General features: G+C 30.9%; 1 protein-coding gene across 3 annotated transcripts; it reads left to right on the top strand.

Annotated features, from left to right (window-relative positions):
• The first annotated feature begins 1,440 nt into the window (after positions 1–1,440).
• Positions 1,441–9,551, top strand: LOC133693834 (uncharacterized). 3 transcript variants are annotated; one of them, XM_062115170.1, is made up of 15 exons: positions 1,441–1,552; positions 1,653–1,780; positions 1,930–2,074; positions 2,346–2,413; positions 2,487–2,540; positions 2,639–2,722; positions 2,829–2,914; positions 4,348–4,428; positions 5,387–5,532; positions 6,489–6,530; positions 7,373–7,449; positions 7,519–7,609; positions 7,695–7,776; positions 8,819–8,891; positions 9,150–9,551. In XM_062115170.1, the coding sequence occupies exons 2-15, from the start codon at positions 1,692–1,694 to the stop codon at positions 9,316–9,318; spliced, it is 1,287 nt and encodes a 428-aa protein (XP_061971154.1). In that variant the 5' UTR covers positions 1,441–1,552; positions 1,653–1,691; the 3' UTR covers positions 9,319–9,551. The 3 variants fall into 3 exon arrangements, with proteins under 3 accessions (XP_061971154.1, XP_061971170.1, XP_061971162.1); XM_062115186.1 differs by having other exon boundaries at positions 1,447–1,552; positions 1,633–1,780; positions 5,402–5,532; XM_062115178.1 differs by having other exon boundaries at positions 1,447–1,552; positions 1,633–1,780.
• The last annotated feature ends 11,475 nt before the right edge of the window (positions 9,552–21,026 follow it).

Here is a 21,026-nt window from a genome sequence, read left to right as displayed (position 1 = left end):
TTTTTTTATCTAACGCAATGTAGTATTGTTGTTAAAATCACGAGTTAACTTGTAAAATCATACAATTTACGAGTCAACATGTATTTAACGTGTAAAATCAGACTAAAAACTCGAAACCAGTAAAATCGGACTTAACTCGTGCAAAATTAGTAAAATCAGTAAACTTGATAAACTTGGTCCGATTTTACGAGTTTACTAAATTTGTAAAATGAACCAAGTCAGGTTCAAATTTGGCCTTAAAATGTTTCATAACCAGTTTTGCGAGATTAGACATATCTTTCAAATTGAACATTGGATAGAGCTAAAATTTTACAGAAAAATATTAAACACATGAGAATATATTGTGGTAAATTTTCAGGTTACATGGAGTTTGAGAACATAATAGTTCAGAGGGTTAAAGTTAGTAGACGAATCTTGTTAAATATATCAAACTAGACCTTCGTGTACTGTTTCGGACATATTTGGAGCTATCAATGGAAGTTTGCTGCGATTAAAGTTGGGCTGAAAACTAGACATTTAAAGCTTTCCAACCATATATTATAGGCCCAATAATTCATCCAGACGAGAGAAAACGACGTGTTTGAAATCAGAACTCAAATTTGCCAAGAATATACGAAAATTGGAGATTCGGACTACATGAAAAAATTTTAACATTAAAATTTATTATTATTATTTTATTTATTTATTTAATTTTGAATAATTATTTTTAATTTAAGTTTTTCTAGCATATTAGACATTATTTAGGGGTTTATTTTATTATTAAATTTATCTTAGTTAATTAATAACTTGGACTCATTAGCTTGCAAACTAGAAGAGGTCCATTTGGACTTTATTATGATGGAAACAACCAAGTTGTCACCAGGTTCATGAGTACTTACTACCATTCAATGATTTTCCTGTATTGAGAAGTTTTATTCTAAGACTTTTTATTTCTCCATATCATTAATTTATTGATTCATACTATTTATCTCTCGTTTTATTTATATCACTCATTGATTATAATATTGTTCACTCACTTTATCAGATTTTAATGTAATTTAATTTCTTAACTGAAATTATCAATATATAATTAAGTAAAAAATTAACTTATGATTTTATAATTTTTCAATTCAAGTTTATATTATATTATTTATATCATATCAAAAAATTATTTCTTACAACCTTGCAATGCAGTAAAGTTCCATGATATAGTAGGTCACCAGTTCAAGTCTCACAAACCTCAGAGTCACTAAAAGTTTACATGGTCGTTAACTTCAGGTTCCGTGGGATTAATCGAGGTGCGCGCAAGCTGGTCTGAACACGCACATTAATAATAATAAAGAAAACCATGATACTATATCCTAAAATAAATTAAAAAAAGAGAGGGCAGGGACAGATTTGTAATTATGTAACAAAATTAAGATGATGGCAACAGTATGCAGTGCCACGTGAGTGGGGATTAGCAAATAAGTGGGGAGGGGGGAGGGGAGAGTGGAGAGTTGAATTCGTCATCAACCTCAGAGAGAGAGAGATGCGTTGAAGGCGCGAGGATTTAGAGGTTTCTGTTGCAGTAGTGAGTAATCATATCCTATCCATCTCTTTTTCACTTAGTTATTTTATTATTATGTTTTATTACATTTGATTGATTCCCAGTTTTATTTATTTCTAAGCAGAAGAAATCTGCTCAACATTGAAAAAAAACAAAACCGAGAATGGGGAACTTGATGAACAAGGAGCCACCACCACCTATGGTGCTGGTCCCTCCTCTCTTCGATTTCCCTCCTCTAGCTGCCCGCACCAGGTTTTTATTTATATTTATTTAGATTGCGAGAAATTATTAAAAAATGATTTGAGAGAGAGCAGAGTACAGTTCTCATTTCAAGTTTGCTGCTATTTTAGGTATGGAATGGTATTACATTTATGTTGAATTATATATATATATAATTGTAGGATGCTGGAGTCATCTTATAACATATTATTTGGGAAGTTGGCTTTGAAGTGCCTTTTTGAGGATTACTTTGAGGAAGCTTCACATTTTACCACAAGAATTATGCTGAAGCCAATTGATGATCCTCACGTCGATTTCATTGCAACTGTATCCATTCCACACTGTTCATCTTCCTTATTTTACAACTTTTTACTTTCAAAATTATGTTACTTCACTATTAGACATGCAATATATGATTTAGGCCCTATTTGGGGCTGCTTTTGCATTACAAATTTTGAAGTTTTTGTCTTTTGGATCATTTTGATGGACTGATGTCAAAAATGAAATTTTGTATTTTTAAACGAAAAACAACTTCATCTGCACTTCCAAATAGGCCCTTAACCTTTGTTTTTTCCACCCCTTAACATAAAATGATTAGCTTTCAGGTCCGCTAAACCATAAACCGGAGGAGAACATTGTGGGAAATGCTTTGTTTCGCTGGCAAAGGTTTTTTTTTCCCTCTCTCCTCTGTCTAAATGCTATATTACAACTATTTAACTATGAGTCTTTATATGAGCAGTGATTTGGATGACCCGCATTCATTCATGGACCTTTTTGTTTCAAGTTCTGACCCGTGAGCAAATTATTACCTTGCCTTGTTATATTCCTTTTTTTTTTAGTATTTGTGCTCTTCTTTGCCGAGACCATCTAAACTTTAAATATACACCTCAGCATTTTGCAAATGCGCTCTTCTGCTTACTACCCTAAATATGGATTTGGAGCATTCGGCATTTTTCCATTACTTATGCGAAAAAGGTATGCCCCTCCGTACTGTTAGAATGATGTTAAATGAGTCCTCGGGTATCTTGGTGACTTTTATTTTTTCAAATTTATCCTTTCACAAAGCTCACTACTGTTGCAGAATATCTACAGAAGATTATGGTTTTGTAGGACTCAGATACGGCTCAGAAAACTTATCAGTTGGAGCTGCACTTATGCCCTTGGCCTGTATGTAATCTAAATTTATATAATGTCATTTTAGATATATAATTCATTTTAATGGCCATATACGCATGTGAGTGGATGGATGCATGGACGAGTGTGGTCATGGGTTCCCTTAATTGCTGCTTTCCATTTTTCTGCTCTCATCTTTATTTATTCTTTCTGTCTGGAAGATTTCCTAATGATACTGTGTTAACATTTTCAATGATTTTCTTAAGTCGAATCAACATGCTAACTTTATTCCTTGAAATACCATGTAGATGGGATGCAGGGGAAAAGGTAGTGGAGGGTAGGGTGGGGCAGGGAATAAATGCTATACTGATATCTATTTAGGAATGCAAAATTTGAATGCCAGATGTATTGTATAATTTCTACTCTTCATCGCTTGCAAAGATTATGTTTCATATTTACACCAGTTCTGCAGAATTTACTGCAGTTCTAGAACCTGGCTAAAATGATATTATTTCCATTACATCTCCCTTTCTCTTAAGCAAAAATGACGGGGCCTAGGGACAGAGCCAGCTGTATTTTGAGTGTATGTGAGTGGGGTCAACTGACTCCATTCAACTTTGAAAATTGATAGTCGTAGCTAATAGTGAAACAAATATTTTGGACTTTTAGTCATTTGAGACCCCATTAACACACCAATGTTCAATCATAAGATAAGAAGCTGGAATAAAATTTATACCTTGATCATAAAAATGATTTGTTGTTGTATTTCCTAATTGATCATGCATATTGCAATAAAGGAGGGCTGCTGTTCCTCACCCATGTATTTCTTTTTGTGCTCTATTAACAAGAAACTTTTCATTCATTATAAAAAAGAAACCTTCACATACATGAACACACAAATATATTTACATATATTCATTTGAACATTTAAGATTAAAATTTTTGCTCATATGCCTTGAATGTTTTGTGTCTGAGAAATAACAACTGCTCCAATAAATAAATCAAGGTTTCATCTGTTTAGTCATTTTATTTAATAATTCTTTCCATTATTTCTCACCCCTTCTGTCGTTTACTTTACATTTAGAATAATCTCTATCCTCTATAGAGATGGGTCTTTAATGATATAAACTACAAAACAAAATAAAAGAATACAGAAAAGAGGGTGGGGTGACATAGGGAACTAATGACTTTTTGTTACCATAATTCATAGTCTTTAGCTCGTATATTCTTCTTCTTTCCACTTTTCTAAGTTTGTTAGTAATGTATAATTAATTAATCGAGTGACTAAACTGAAAAAGGAAAATTCTGACTCCACTTACTGGGATCATCATCTTCTGGCCATATTACTTGGACAAACTATCCTTCTTTGCATGTGTTTTCGACGCTTTGTATCCTAGAAATTATGAGTCACCAAATATGAGTGATTCCAGCTTTTGGAGATACTAGTTATTCACATGTATTTTGGATATTATTGTTGTGATTTCCAGCTAAATATGAGTCACCAAAGCATGCATGGCTAGTGAGCAAAATGGGAAGGCTAACTGTTGGTGTGCAATATGAGCCGCAATGTAAGTTTTTCCCATGTTAAATTTATTTTACAAGTTTCTTAAAGTAGCCTCATGAATCTGAATATTGCTTCCTTTGCCTAGATGTAAGTTGGCTGTCTTCTCTTGCTATTGTCTCTTTTTTTTTTTCTTATTTATTCTTGTTTTTCTTGATATACTTCTTGAGTTTAGTTGCTTTAAGGAGCTGATGTCAGTTCTTCTGACTGCATCCTATACTTATTTTGATTAAGGTTTTCATAATCTTTGGAGTGTGAGTGTGTGAACGTGTTTGCATGTTTCTGTTAAATTGTTTGCACATTAAGAGTTTGTATAGAGTAGTGTAGTAAATGCATGCATTCTGAGATAGAAGAGAAAGAGCAAAGGGGAAGGGTTGCAAGGATTAGGCGGGTCGGATATTTTTCTTTGCCAATTAAATGAATGAAATTGATGATCATGTGGATTGCAGCAACTGTCTTTTAAGGGGAATAACATGCATCTTTCGAGGGATCTAATTCATCTTTTTGCAAAATTTCTAAAATACTAGCTATACTGCTAAGAATGCTGACTTAGGGTACATTTGGTGAGCAGATGGGACTAGATAGGACTGCACTGGACTGGATGGGACAAGTTTGTCCCATGAAAAAATGCAGGGACCAAAATTTGGCTGAGATGGGAGAGAAACTGCTTTCGTCTTGTCCCACTTGCATAACAAAGACCATTACAAGTGAAATTGTCTTGTCATGTCTAATCCAATCTTGTACCGAACATGCCTTAAGCATGTTTAATGGGCCTTTTGACATGGAAAACTGGAGAGATCATTTCCAATTTTGTAAAACATTATAGAAGATTGGTTTCCAGTTATTAGTATTTTTCAATTTGCTAGTCCATATATTAGTTTGTTAAAAATGATATTTCATTGTTTTATTTTTAAAAAATTCTTTCGATATACAAGGAGACAACTCTTAAAAAGTGGTGTTTGTTGATGTTGCTCTATTAGATGGAAGCAAAGATGGCGCTAAATACAAGAATTTAATGAATTGGAGTGCCGCTGTTGGATATGGAGTAGGATCCGGGAGCCCCTTGAGCCCTTCTTTCAATTTCAGTCTTGAACTTGCTAAAACTTCCCAGGTTAGTTTCTTATGCTTTTTTATTTTATTCTTTAAAGCTTTATTAAACTGCATGGTGTCATAGCATTTTTTGATGTGGAAAATGATATCTTAATGCTAGCTTCAGGTTTTACATGATTTTGCTAGATTGCAGACCACTTGATGATGATACACTTAAGTTATGGTTAAAGAAGATCTATCTAGTACGGAAAATCAAAACTAAGTTATGCAATTCTTCATCAACAAAGAGGTTTTCTAGCCTAAGAATAAGTTATAAAGTTAGGTTTCTCAGTTTAAAGATTTGAATTTCAGTTTTGGACTATTTTGTAAGTAGGGGCAGAATTGTATGCATGTCCCTGCGATTCCCTTTCGTGGTAATTTCTAGAATCACCTTGAAGGTCTTCTCTTATTTAGGAATCTGTGTCTTATTCTTTCATAATTTATTCCTGTTTAGTTTCTAAGGATCAGTGATCCTAGTCTTTTATGGTTTCCTAATCTCTATAAATAGATAGAGATGGTGTGTTTTAATTTTCACCACAGTTGAGTTATGAAATAAATTGAGAGTTATGTTATTTTAAAGTCTTGGCGCCTAAGGTTTCTTCTCCTTTCTCTTGTTCTCCTATTTCCTATAATTTTTATTCTCCCTTGCCATAATTTTCTGCTGATAGAGTGCTGCAGGTTTCTGTTCGCAACCTGATTTCTCCTTAATTCTTGCTAAACAAGCTCTATTCAACCATAATTCCACAAATAACAAACCCTTGCTTACACCGAATCCCCCATAGGAAAAAAATCCAAAATATTTCTAACATGGCTTGAATACTAGCACTAGGTTCTGGATTTTGACTAACAATCAAAATGTGAAAGCATCTATTGCACTTTAGAAGATAATGATCATTTTCTGATGCTAAATTTTTTATTTGTTATTCATCCTATAATATGCACTTTATTGAGTGCTGATATGCTTATTTTCAACTGTAGTTCATTGCCTCATTCTATCAACATGTGGTCGTCCAGAGACGGGTATTCTTCTCTTCTCTATCTGTTTTGTCCTACAAGTGGCTTTTTGTTTCCACTAATTATATATACAGCTTGTCATAAACTTGTTGACCATTAGGCTGATTTCTCACAAGCTGTCATATTATTAATCGATTCCTTGTTTTTACATGTACTAGGTTTTATTTTGTTCTTTCTGTTTAGGTAGATCAAATTGAACATTTCATGGGATGGAATACATTAGTTATCGAGTAGCAAGTGGACTGTTGTGGGTTTTCATCAAAAGACATGCAAATAGTCTGATAGATGATCTCTACTGGTATTTCTGTAAACATAAGGTGCAGTCAATTATATTAACCAGATGAAAACTTTATTTCCTTTCTCCTGTGTTCAGGGGATTTTTAATTACAAAAAGAATCTAACTTCTAGATTATTAGAGTATATGTTGTAACTGGATCATTGGTCAAACAATTTGTATTATATTTCTATATGATTTCTTTCTTATATTGTAAGATGTTAGCTAAAACATGTTTAAGTTTTGCTTGTGGCGGTTTATCATCAATTCTTGTATGCTAGTTGCAGTTGGTTTGATCAGTTCCAAGAATTTTTCATATGCAAAAATGTTAAATGAAACCATTAGAAGGTTGATATATCTTGATCTTCTAGAATTGATAATGAAATTTGAATCTGAATATAGGTTGGTTTTCTTAACCATCTGCTGTTTAGAAGATCAAGGAACAGCAAAACTAGAATGAACCATTATTTTATACAGCAGCTTGGTTAGGAAACATTGATATTGGATTCTGAGTGCCTAGGAGATAAATATGTTTTCCTGAATTCTGACAAGCTTTACTGCTTCAACTACACAGGTAAAGAATCCGCTTGAAGAAAATGAAATAGTTGGAATTACGAATTACATTGACTTTGGATTTGAGTTACAGACAAGGTATTACAAGTGACATTCTTGGAATGTAATCAATGTTATTATCAGATTTTAATGTGGTGAGTTTTGAAGGGTTGACGATCCCAAAACATCAAACAATATCCCAGATTCCACCTTTCAAGCTGCTGCTTCCTGGCAAGCAAATAAAAATTTCTTATTGAAGGTATCTGTAATTCTGGTGCAATATTATTATTATAGTTTTAGATAGTATTGTGCTAGACACATGTCTGTACTCCAAACTTTTGCAGGGAAAGGTTGGACCTCTCAGCTCAACATTAGCATTTGCGTTCAAGTCATGGTGGAAACCTTCCTTCACCTTCAATATTTCAGGTGCTAGTGGTTATAAATAGTTTCAAGTATTCGCTCTGCTGTGCTGTCTGTGGATAGGTTTTGATTGCTTTTCTTTTTTTAGCTTCGACCATTATAAGTCAAATTACATCACAATTATTAGCTAAGTTATATGGTTAGAATATTTATTTCAAGCCCTTTTGGTTTACATATCGATTTATAGTCTGGTACATTACATGTAAGGGATGGTGCTCTGCATATACTAACTTGTATTTGGGCATGCAATGTAAAATGAAACACTCAAATGTTTTGTGTCCTCTATCTCAGGAAAATAGTGGATTATTGTAATCATGATAAAAGTGAAATAGATGCTGTAAACTTTGAAATGTGAAAGTGCACCCATATCATGGAACAAAACTAGAGGGTGTGGTTCAAAATCACTTAAAAGACAATTAGATGGTTTGAAGTTGGGCTGATGTTCTGCATCGATGTTTTCTATTGGGATTCGAATAAACAGAAGAAACAATGCTTAATTCTGATCCTTAATTCATAATCATTAATGGTCTATGCCTTCTATAAAGAATATGGTGTTTATATAAACACCAAAATAAGTAGGAAATAAGAATCCTAATAAAGTATTACCTCTTAACAACAACAACAAAATCGTAGTAAGCTACCTAAATAATCATAAAAGTCTAAATGTACTAAATTATAGACAAACAAGTAAACTTTCTTGTTCCTGCACTGCATCATACTCCGCTAGTTCGAGAAATCTCGATCACGAGTTTTGAAATTTTGGAGAAATAGAAACCCTTTGTTAGCTCAAACCCAAAAACTTGAAGTCACTTCTGCACTCTTGATACATACTACCCGTTGCTCTAAGATAAGAACAAGGTGTTTGTAGAGAGGAATGAGAAAGTCAGTTGCTTGTGTATGAATACATTGTTCCTTCAACTCTACTTGTATGAAGCTCCATTTTTTTATTTCATCACAAATATTGTTTTTGTTGCTTTTGTTATAAGCGTGTAAACTGTTATGAGGCTTTCAGTTTTGTAACCAAGCAAATAATCTGATTGTTTTGTAGCTACTAGAGATCGTATTATTGGAAAGACATCATATGGTTTCGGAATCCGTATTGAAAATCTCAGAGAAGCCAGGTTCATTAATTTGTTTGTCCTTTTATAACCTAGTGTATACCTAAAAAAAGCTGCTGAGCAGTGATACTCTGCAAGCTCGAGAAACATGATCAAACTTGTTGCAGAAGTCATCAAGTTTTCATGTTTTTATGACAACTGGATCCTGACATGTTGACAAGCTTGCATGAGCTTGAGCTCTATGTGGTAATTGAAGTGTTCTAAATTTGAAATCTTTGCAAGCAACGATTTTCTATCCTTACTGATAGTGCACATATGCAGTTATCAAAGAGCTGATCCAAATTTTGTAATGCTGACTCCAAGCAAGGAGCATCTGGCGGAGGGCATTAGTTGGAAAATTGGGAAGCGGCCTATGCTGCAATCTGATGTAAATGCAGGGAATTTCGATGGTTTGCCAAGGGAATTGAGACCCCTCGGGAAGATTTTGTAAATTTGAGTTTCTAACCGCGTTCTTGTTCAAGTAGATAGCAGAACTTATCATGGGTATCTCTATTGGCCTGTTTGATATCCTAGCCATGAGAGGGAACCTGGGTGTCACTTGTCCTGCAAAATGGACTCTGGTGTTGCAATATGTTGACAAAAAATTGTTTAACATCGACAGATCTTTCTGTTGATTTAAGATTCTTGAGTTTAAATTGGTTAGGATGCTGATTATTATTATTATTTTTCCTGTGGTCAAGTTTGTTTGCTCATGTTGCGTTGTGGCTGCATTGCTCTTGTTATTCTAGGCACCAATACAATGCAGGTGCATTGTGTTAGTGTCCTGGAGAGCTTACAATGAGCAAAATAGACATCTCGGCAACGATGTCCATTTTTGGTCGATGGCTGCATAAAATAGAAGAGAGCTGGCTAATTTACCTCTGGAGGTTGAGTTCTGTTTTCAGTTGTAAGCCGTGCAACCCTCGCATAAGATCATTGACATCCTTGCTCGGTTCAAGGGAAAAGTGCTACCTCTGACTTCAAAATTGAAGATGATAGGCTCAGATTTTAAGATGCATCAATGGAATAAAATGATCTGGCTGCATAAAATAGAAGAGAGCTGGCTAATTTACCTCTGGAGGTTGAGTTCTGTTTTCAGTTGTAAGCCGTGCAACCCTCGCATAAGATCATTGACATCCTTGCTCGGTTCAAGGGAAAAGTGCTACCTCTGACTTCAAAATTGAAGATGATAGGCTCAGATTTTAAGATGCATCAATGGAATAAAATGATCTGGAGAAGCAAAATTTTAAAACTCACATTGCTTTTCTTGCATGCTTCCTTCGATTAATTAATCAAAGAAATACTGCATATCACGTTTAAATTATGAACAAGCTACAAACTCTTGAATTCGAGAAAACTGATTACAAGATCAAAGCACGATTGTTATAAATGGAGGAAGCAATTGATATATCTATTTTAGTCTTGAACCACAGCGACGTGTGGGTAATTGACTAGTTTATTAATGAATCGTAAATCTCTATTGTACGAAACAACTCTATTTTGATAAAAACAAATGTGTTTGTCGTGATAAAAAAAATCAATTGTTCATTGTTTCCCTTGCTAACAATAATCACCAAATAAACTCGGTTTCACTATTCACTACTTGAGCTATGCAGCTTTGATTTTTTTCTTTTTTAGTTTTATCATTCCAAGTTACCTTTTCTTAATTTTTTATATATTGATTATTTTTTCAATTTGGTTTTTGTTGTTTTAGCATTTCATATTCTGAAAATAATTAACGAGCATCAGCAAAATAATTCATTAGAAATATTAATTGAGTCAATTATAAGATCTAAAACAAAGAAGATTCAAAAAAAATTTGATAGATTGATTTAGGATGTTTGGGTTGAAAATTTGCAAATTTATCAAGTTGGTCCTTTATGTACTGTTTGAGCCATACATTTACATGTGGAATCTTGCTGTGATTTCAATTAGTATAAAAACTAGATATAACCAGATTTCAATTTATATATGGTAGGTCCAATAATCCATCCATATGAGAGAGAGTGACATGTTAAAAATAAGGATTAAAATCTATAAGCAGACCAAAAAAATTAGAAAATGACTATTTTTCACATGATTTGTAGATTCTTATGAAGCAAAGATTTAATTACATGTGGAATTCTTATTTTACAAGGATGCCTTACTTTCTAAGAAGATCAATTACGCAACAACCCTTATTTAGTGAGGATCTCATGTGCAACAACAATCCTTATTATTCAAGGATATTAGAAGCAGTTTTGAGCTTATTTTTTTTTCAATATACAATTTACACTAACAAACATTTGGTTTTTTTAAAGAGACTTGAATTATTTTTAGAATAATATTTTGTGTGGCGAGGTTGCTCATACTTTTAGTTTTTGGACTTATCAAAGATCAACTATCTTTATGGTGTTTTTCCTTTATACTTACATTTCGTGACTTGTTACAATCATAGTGATAGGTTATTTTTCATCTAATAACATTGGTGTCTTGGTTCAGATAATCATTATACTAGGTTTTTTTTATTGTAATATGATTTTAGTTTTATTGGGTTGCTCTTTCTGGTGTGTTGGTTTTTACTCTCTAGGTTCGCATCATATTTTTTAAAAAAAACTTTCCTTTGTGTTTTTGTCGCATGTGAGCGTACGTTGTAGCTAGACATCGAAGTTGAAGAGTCACCACCTAATTGTTTAGTTTAGGGTCACTAGAAGAACCGTGTGTACTGGTTTTATTAGAAATTCCAAGGGCAAGAGATTAGTTGTGGCTAGGGAATGTATTAATACCTCTAGTACACTTTATCTGATGTAAACTGCATTATATGGTCTAGATATGGTTTAAAGGTTTTGATGGGTTCCTAATCGTTGTCTATCTATAGCTCAGATAAAGATTTACTTTCATGAATAAATGTAGCATTTCAAATTTATTATAGGCTCATATAACCAGATAATTTTTTATGAGAAGGGTCCATGTAGGCACTTTAACATGATTCAAATATCCTTGAAGGCAAAAAGTTTCTTCATAACTCGTATATTATGGTGAAAATACTCTCAATTAAAATTGGTAAATATCTAAAATAATCCTAAAAATTTTCTAGCCAACTCCTAGTATTTAAATACTATCCTACTTATAGGTCCAACATTTATACTAGGATGTTAACTATTAATTTTCATGAATTAAAATTTTAGAGTTATTGAAATATTGACCAAATTCTTAAAAATTTTTACAAACTTGGTGTAAATTCTAAAAGATACAAAGGAAAATCAACACAAGTATTTTTCTAAAACCATACTAAAAAATTTCTCTTTTTTTATATAAATAAAAAAGCAATTTTTATAAAGATTAGGTCGTATGCAACAAGCAAACATTTTTTTTTTTTAATTTTTTTAAGGCCATGTTTGGAAAAATCATATTTTTGTTCAAAACAACAAGTCTAAGGACATGTTTGTCAAACACACTTTTAAGCCAAAATTCATTTTATCAAACACAGTGGTAAACCAAAAAATGCTTTATAGTATTTGACCCGATTTTGACCCTCTAGGTCGACCCAAAAACACTAGTTCAACCATGGACTGAATAAAAAACCAAGGTTTTACACAAAACTAAACTAGAATAGGGATTTAAACTGAAACAAATCGAAACTAAAAAAGTACAAAAAAACATAATTTTTTTTAATGAAAATGGATCAAAGACCAACGAAGATGAAGAACACGAAGAACAATGAAGAACATTCGAACTCAAACCAAACAATATAAACATCAAACTAGACTAGATTTCAAGCAATAAAAGGCAAGGTTTTGTTTGTAATCAGGTGTAGATCAAGAATCAAGCATCCATGTTCTTCAATTGACACTTAAAACCACGATTTGATCAAAATATATTTGGAAAATTGAAAGAATCCTAGAATCTAAATACATGAATATGTGTTATTGGTGTGTTTTAACCTTAGATTGTTTGCTAAAGATGACAAACTAACATATATGTGCCAAGAATTAACCAAAAATAGCTAAAAAACAAAAGGCTAAGACAAAATTCATGTGAAGAACATGAACCCCAAAATTGGAAAATTTCCAGAAATTGAAAAACTAAGGTCAAAACCCAAATTTGGCTTTTTAGGCTTTTAAACACACTATTTTTTTTTCATCACAAACCACATTATTCATACTAAGCATAATTTAATCCAAAAAATGAACAAATAACATCAATAATCAATAACATGCATGAAGTTCCAAAGTTCAAAACTACTAAAGCTAAATAGCAAACATATTCATGCTATTTGAATTCAAAACTTGATATTTTTAACATCTATATGCCAAAACATATTTATATGAACCATTAACTTGCACTAAAAACATTAAATTGATCAATATATTTTTAAAATATTTAATCCACAAACAAAAACAACTTACTATTTTATTACAAAAAAATAGATTCAAACACCAATCAGAATACCTCAAATACATTATTAACATGTTATTGGGCTAAACACACATAATCAAACAAGCATTTAAATCAAGAATCATGCCTTTAGTGCAAGCCTTACTAACATGTTATTGACCGGAACTAGAACAAACTATCATAACAAAAGCTTAAGCAATCTAAAATATGCTTAAAACAAGAACAAATACAAAACAAACTTCACCAAAAAAATATCAGAATATTCCAGCACCAAAATCGATCCAAAAATGTAAAATGAGCTCAAACAACATCAAAAGAGGTTTAAACATTAAAAAAGCATGAATGAGCAGTCACATGGACTCCACCATTAAGTTTTCACATGGTCATACCTTCTCCAAGCTTGCTAGCTATAGGCTACTACTTCCTTCCTTCTTTCCCTTTATCTTTCTATTCTTTCTAAAGCTTGCTGAACTTTAAATGTTAGGTCTTTGAACCTTCATACTAAGGTCTTTTTACAGAGTATATCCTCACGTTCTTCTCTCTTTCTCTTTTTTTTTTTTAATTTCTAGGGGTATTTGTAAGGATTTTCTAGGTTTTTAGTGGATTTTCTCAAATATTGATCAAAACCCAATCATTTGATCAAAATGAGAGAGCTCTGGACAAATGTTAATAGCTGGAACTTTTTTCCTTCAATGGTTATTAGGGATGGTGGTTTTGCCTAGGTGGTTTTCTCTTCCTTGAAGACAAAGACATGCATTTTTCACCTTCTGATCTTAGATGAAAGATTTATGGCCTTTGTTAAGAACCCTCTATGAGTTTTTAAATGGTGTTATATAAATAGGTATCTCAATCAAGGTTGACTGAGTTGACCACTTTTAAGGCTTCACAAAAAAAAACTCCGATGTAAACGTCATCGGAGACCACCTGAACTTGGTAGTGGAGCTGTAAACCTTTTATTTAGATCTATCCTTACTTTATTTGAAGGTCTGTAACTTGACATTTATTCATTTAAAGGTGCTAACTCGATCAACCCAGAATCTAAAAATACAGTGATGGTTGATTAAGGATAAGATGTTATAGACTTTTATGAAAGAATTAAGATGTAAACATCTAATTTCATGGAAATAAAGTTGTAAAAGAGATGTTCTTCTTTTATTTGCAAAAACCTCAAGTCATTTGAAGGTCTAGAAGTTCATAACGAGCTTTTAGAAAGTACAAACCTGATCATCCAAAACTGTCAAATAATATGATTAAAAGTGGGTGAACGACACGTCATTTAGGTTAAGCCCTTAAAAATTAGAATTTTTAATTTGGGATGTGACAAATTTTATTTTAGTCATTGTTCTTCCAATTGTTTTTAATTACACCTGTAATTGCCTTCCAAATTCTTAATTTCATGCAATTTCACCCATGTCAAACTCAATCATCAACAGCAAAGTTTAATACCATTTTTATCTTGATCACTAGTTTTTGATTTGTATATTTGGATCCTTAATTGACCATCAAACTTTTAATTTTCTTTAATTTGGCCCTGATTGGTCAATTTCATCTCTTGAAGTCCCTCGCCTTTTACAATTTGATCATTGATTTTGAATTTTTTCAATCAAAACCCTAATTGGCTATTAATCTTTATTTTTTTAATATTAAGCCCTTGATTTGACTAATTAAACTTTCCAAAGTTCAATTTCAATCCCTAAACTTCAATGTTTTCCAATTAACACCCAAATTAAGTCCAAAAAACTGATTTTCCTCATAATCAAGTTTTCATAAAATTAATTAAGCCTTTTAAAATCCTCATTGACTTCTTACTCATCCAAATTTGTATTTCCTTACCCCAAACAAAAATGTTTTCACTGAATGGGTCTTTTGTCAATCAGAATTAGGTCATTAATTTTATCAATCTTATACATTATGGTTCTCTAGCCTTTTCACTTGTCATTTTGGTTCTTTACCACCAACTTAAGCAATCTTTTAGGTTTTCTTCATATGAATTCTCTTGTATTTTTGGATTTTTTTTTCTTTTCTTGATTTTTTTATGGAATAAAAAATGGATAACAATAATTTTGGTCATTGGATGTTAAGAAAGGAGAGAGAAAGTCATTGGAAATGTTGAAGAGAGAGAAAGTTCTCAGATGATAACATTCGAGCTATTAAAAAAGTTGATTTTTTTTTTCAATAAGTTTGTTTCTTTTTTTTAGAGGAGTTCATATAGATGATGTTTTTTTTTAATCATGCTGGAAAAAATAGATCATGGTCCTTAATTTTTTTATTCATTTATTTTTAAGGTTTTAGAGAGATTAAATGCTGTTTTAGGGTTGAAAAACTTGGATCCTGATTTTTCAATCATAGGAGGTGATAAGAAACTAGTGTAGAAGATGATAGGTCATTTGCTTTAATAGATCGTCCAATTTTTTTAAAAAATAGAGTGGATGACGCGCCTTCGAGAAACAAAAACAAATCAACCAAGCACACATGTTATTTTTATACTAGTCAAGAGCGCGAGTCTGACATCTTTTTTAACTTTTAATTATTATTTTTTAATTTTAATTAATACCCTTTCACTTAAAAAAATTATTTAGCTCACTTTTTTTAGAATAAATCTTTTTAAATATTTTCTTAGTTTTATAATGCTTTAAAGATATTATTCTACTTTATCTTTATTTTCTTTTTTATATTTTATATAAATAAATTATATTCATGTGACACATTTATGAAAAATGAAATTTATTTGTTCTTAGCAAACAGAATTAACCTCTAAGATAAAATAAATAAAAACATATAAAATTAAAAGGATACTTGGGTTAAATATTTGCATAGGCATCTATCTTTTGCTTTTACTAGGAAAACTAACGTTTTACTTTAATATTTAATTAGCATTAATAACTATTCATTGATTCATATATTATTTATTTTATTTTTTAAAATGTAAACATATTTCAGTTTTTCAATTAAAAAAAATCATGATACTATAAAATGCATCTTTAATGCCAAAATTGTTTTTTACATCACTAGTTAAAATTGAACAAAATAATGATTCACTCTATAATGGAATGCCACTTCCTTTTAATAATAAAAAAACTAGCCAAATTGACCTATTTTTTCCAAAAATATTTAAATGATTGTTATAATTATATTTACTTTAATTTTTGAAATTTAAATTTATGTAATTTCATCTTTACATATAAAATAATGCTTCGCCAATAATAGAATTGTAAATGAGTTTAGTCGAACTAGGCTTTGATATTGTCAAACTCAATTTATCTAATTTTAACAAAGGTTAAACTAGGCTTGTTTCTCTGACAAGCCTAAAATTCTTTTAAAGTGTATTTATTTTTGTGGTGGCTTTTATGATCGTAGTTCGAAAAAAGTTGACTTTTAAAAAAGCACTTAAAAAGCAAACAATAGATAATATATAAATATTGTTAAACCCAAACCATGCCCAACCCAAGATATATACATTTGTACCATATATATATATATATATATATTACTATTTTATTTATGTTGAATATTAAATATTACTCAAATAATTGATATTCATATGGATACTCAAAACTCAATGGATATAATATCTAAATTTATTACACATTTAGTGATACATAGGATATTGATATAGTAAAATCTTGATTTGTGGATACTTATTGACATTTCTATGTACAAATCTTAAACCCAACACCTAAACAAACTTATTAAGGATTCATTTAGGAAAGTTGTGGCTATGGCTTTTGAAAGGCTATAAATTATAGCTTCTGTAAATAACATGATGTAAGCCTGAAAAGTAAAAACTTTTGAACTCATACATAATAAAGAACAAATTCTAGAAAGCTAAAATCAAATTTAATAATAATAAAAACTTGACACAATAATTACCGGAACTATGACATCAAAGTTATTGAAATAAAGACTCCAACCTAATGATTATATTGAATCGTGAACTGGAAGTATAAAGAAGAATACCACAAAGACAATTGATCTTTGATAAGTTTAAACAGTTCAATTAAGAACTAATATGTATGAGCAATCCTCACACAAGTATATAAAATATTATTATAAAATCAAAATTTGTTAAAAAAAAACCCTAAACTCAAATAAAATAACCTTATTTGTAATAGGTAAAAAAATCCTAAAACAAGGCTGAAAAAATAACAAAAGAGTTTTAAATGAAATAGAAAAAAATCCTAAACCAATTAGAAAAATAATGCAATTTAAATACAATAGATTCTAGACCTTATTGCAGAACCTTTTAAGTGTTCAATGGCTATGTAATTTTAACAATATATAAAACAAGACCTCAAGAATATTCTAGAAAAATTTCAGTCTTTCAGTCTAATCTAATGATTGGATAAAAAGATATGCTTGTTAGCGTAAAACTATGAATTAGAAAAAATAAGCCTAAAATTACCTCTAATTGTCCAATTCACAAGCTACCAACTTGGTATCCTTGAAAATTAAGGATTCATTGCAAAAAAAAAAAAACTCCTAAATTGTTGAATTCTTTTCCTTGCATAAATAAGACTTCCAATGTTGCCAAAGCTATAAAAAAATCTTTCTTTTTAGAAGAAAGATTGTTGTTGCATAAGGAATCCTTGCAAAATAAAGATTGTTTGCTTGAAAATTTTAATCCAGACTCTAAATACATCGTTGTCTCTTTTTTGGATGAGTTATTGCGCCTACCAGATATGGATGGAAAGTTTAAGATATCTAGTTTTCATCCCAACTTGAATCGCAACAAAATTTCACATGTAACTTCAAGTATGACCTAAACCATACATGAAGTTCTAGTATGGTAAATTTGCATCTTATTAACTCAAAAATTCAGAATCAACTCAATCAATTCCTCTTGGATCCTTTTTAGTTTCAAACCTTGTAATAGGCCAAATTGACACCTCTAATAGATCTTTTTGTGAAGCTCACTGATTCACATTATTCTTCCTTTTCTCAAAAGAATTCATCCTCTAATCAATAATAGAAATACCATATATGGGTAATACATCTTGATAATCCTACAACAAATAAACATAAACACTATTTTGCATAAGATTGTTTGTATAACAAACAGTCTTTATAATACTCTATTTTTTCTTCATAAATAACCCTTCTTTTCTTTCTCTCCTTTTGGCCAACTTGCTAAATTCTTTTATCTCGATCACTATTTTATTGTAAGTTAACCCTAATGATATATTCCAAATAGTCATATTTTTTACTAGGATCTCTTCACTCTCATATATGTGAATAAGCACATGAACTCCTTCGCAATGGATTAAACTTCCATATCAAGGTTTATGATGCTCTCCCTCATATCCATATGTAGGTAATTGATGCATTAAAAGACAACAACACTTCTCATCCTTATTATTAATGTGACATCTCGAAAGGAAACTATTATCTCTTTGTTGCTCCAAATCATCATCTTTGACTTGTAAACTAAATACATGTCTAACCCTAAGTGACTCACCCTTAACTGGATATTCTACATCTTCATCACTAGCTTTATTAAGATCAGAATCAATGATGTCATCTTCCTCAGGATATTAGTCTAGTGGACTTTCATTCGTTAAAGCCTCCATCTCAAATGATTTGATTTCAGTCTTTTAAAGGTTCAATACCATCTAATTTTATTTTATTTTATTTTTGCATCTTTTGGTACTAGAACGAAGTTTCCCATTTTAAGTAGTTTATTTGTTTTTACAATAAACATTGTAAGTTATCAATCCTTGTTCACCTTATAAAATCTCATACAAGTTTTATTTATCATTAACCTTCACAACTTGAAACCTTAGTTTATCTTGCCTTCTTAAATGATGAACCCTTTAAGATTGTTTTTTTTTTTTGTAGACTAGAAATCATGACATCTTGTCCTTCCTATCAAACACCTTGCCAAACCATATCCATCCTCTCAAATTACTGCTGCATAGCTTAAAACATAAACATCATGTTTTCCCTCTTCTTTGTAGATGATGATTCATCTTTGAAAGACATCATTGAAATTTAAAAACATAATAGTAACAAGAAAATATATTCTCACAGACTCCCTTATGTGTTTACACTTAAATAGATTTCACTCCACAAAGTATGTCCAAATAACCTTGAAATTAAGATTTGAAACTAAGAAACCAAAAAACCAAAGAATACAGATTGTATGTGTATATCTTTTCATTTATGAACTCAATCTTTTGTAATTTCAAGCTTGCAACATAATTCAATTTTTTTTTTGTGATTTCACTTTTCTTATATGTGTGTGTGTGTGTGTGTGTGTTACTTACTTTCTTTTGACAATAACAAATTTATGCCACACATTTTAGAATTGAAGAAAGAATACAAAAACAAAATGGAAAATTTAAGATAAAGAAATATAAACTAATTTTAAAGTCTTGCTCTGATATTAATTGATGAGAATCTAGAGGGTAAAAAGCCTTGAACCTACACATAAGAAAGAACAAATCCTGAAAAGATAAAATCAAATTTAAAGATAGCGAAAAACTTGACACAATGATTACCTGAACCAAAATAACAAAATTATTGGAATGAAGATCCCAACCCAATGATTATAAGAAATCATGAATTGAAAGTATAAGGAAGAATGCCACAAGACAATTGATCTTTGATAAGTTCAAGATAGTTCAATAAATAATCAATATATATGAGCAATCCTCACATAATCACACAAAAATATTATTATGAAATCAAAGTTTGTAGAGAAAAATCTAAATAAAAGTTAAATAACCTTATTTACAATAGGTAAAATTTACTAAACAAGGCTGTAAAATAGCAAAGGAGTTATAAATGAAGTAGGAAAAGAATTTTAAATTAACTAGGAAAATAATATGATTCTTGCACCGTAGTTTCTAGACGTTATCACAAGGTCTTTATAATTTTTAGTCATTATAAAATCTTAGCCATATATATAATCTTTTGGCAAAATTTCAACTCAATTCAATGGTCGAAATGAAAGTTATATTTATAAACATAAAATTATACATTAGAAAAAAAAAGACCCAAAACCATATCTAATTGTCCAATCTGCAAGCTACCAACTTGGCATCCTTAAGAATTAAGGATTTCATGCAAAAAATAAAATCCCAAGTTGCCTACTTTATTTCCTTGCAAAAATAAGACTTTTAATGCTATCAAAGTTGCCAAAATCTTTCCTTGTAGAAAAAGAATTGTTGCTGCATAAATCTTTGCACAATAAGGATTGTTTTCTTGTGGATCTCAAGTCTAACCTCAAACACATCGTTCTCTCTTTTCATGATGAGTTACTAAGACTATCAAATATGGATAAAAAACTTGAAATGTTTAGTTTTCATCTCAACTTGAATCGCAATAAGATTCCACCTGTAGCCTTAGATATGCTCCAAACAATACACATATATCTAATCTAATAAATTTATAACTTATTAACCCAAACATTCGAAATCAACCTAATTAATGCGCCTCGACTAATCTCATGGGTTCTGAAGTTAACGACCATATAAGTCTCCAGTAACTCTAAAATTTATAAGACTTCAATTTATAATTTTTTAAAAATAAATTTAAAATCTGATAAATTAAACTATAACCCTCAAAGTTTTCTTTGATTCTTTTAATTTTAGAACTTTTAACCATTCTAAACATTAACAAATAATTTGTTGGATTTCACTAGAATTCACTAGAACGTGGTATGTCCTTGAAATCATCAACTCACTCAGAGATATTTTTAAGATTTGCTATACCAGAATCAAATAACAAGATTAAAAGTGTTTTTGCTTACACGCAAACATTCGAATAATCAAAATCAGGGAA

Source organism: Populus nigra, chromosome 1 (genome assembly GCF_951802175.1).
Source record: "Populus nigra chromosome 1, ddPopNigr1.1, whole genome shotgun sequence".
Classification (NCBI taxonomy): domain Eukaryota; kingdom Viridiplantae; phylum Streptophyta; class Magnoliopsida; order Malpighiales; family Salicaceae; genus Populus; species Populus nigra.
The sequence above is the reverse complement of the archived record's forward strand: the minus strand, read 5'-3'. Positions and strand labels throughout refer to the sequence as shown.

Bases quoted from the DNA above. Each gene is read 5' to 3' on its own strand.
- LOC133693834 (XM_062115170.1), top strand. From the start codon at position 1,692: ATGGGGAACTTGATGAACAAGGAGCCACCACCACCTATGGTGCTGGTC. The intron at 2,915-4,347 runs GTATGTAATCTA...TGTGATTTCCAG, and splicing joins TGCACTTATGCCCTTGGCCT to CTAAATATGAGTCACCAAAG. The intron at 8,892-9,149 runs GTTCATTAATTT...GCACATATGCAG, and splicing joins GAAAATCTCAGAGAAGCCAG to TTATCAAAGAGCTGATCCAA.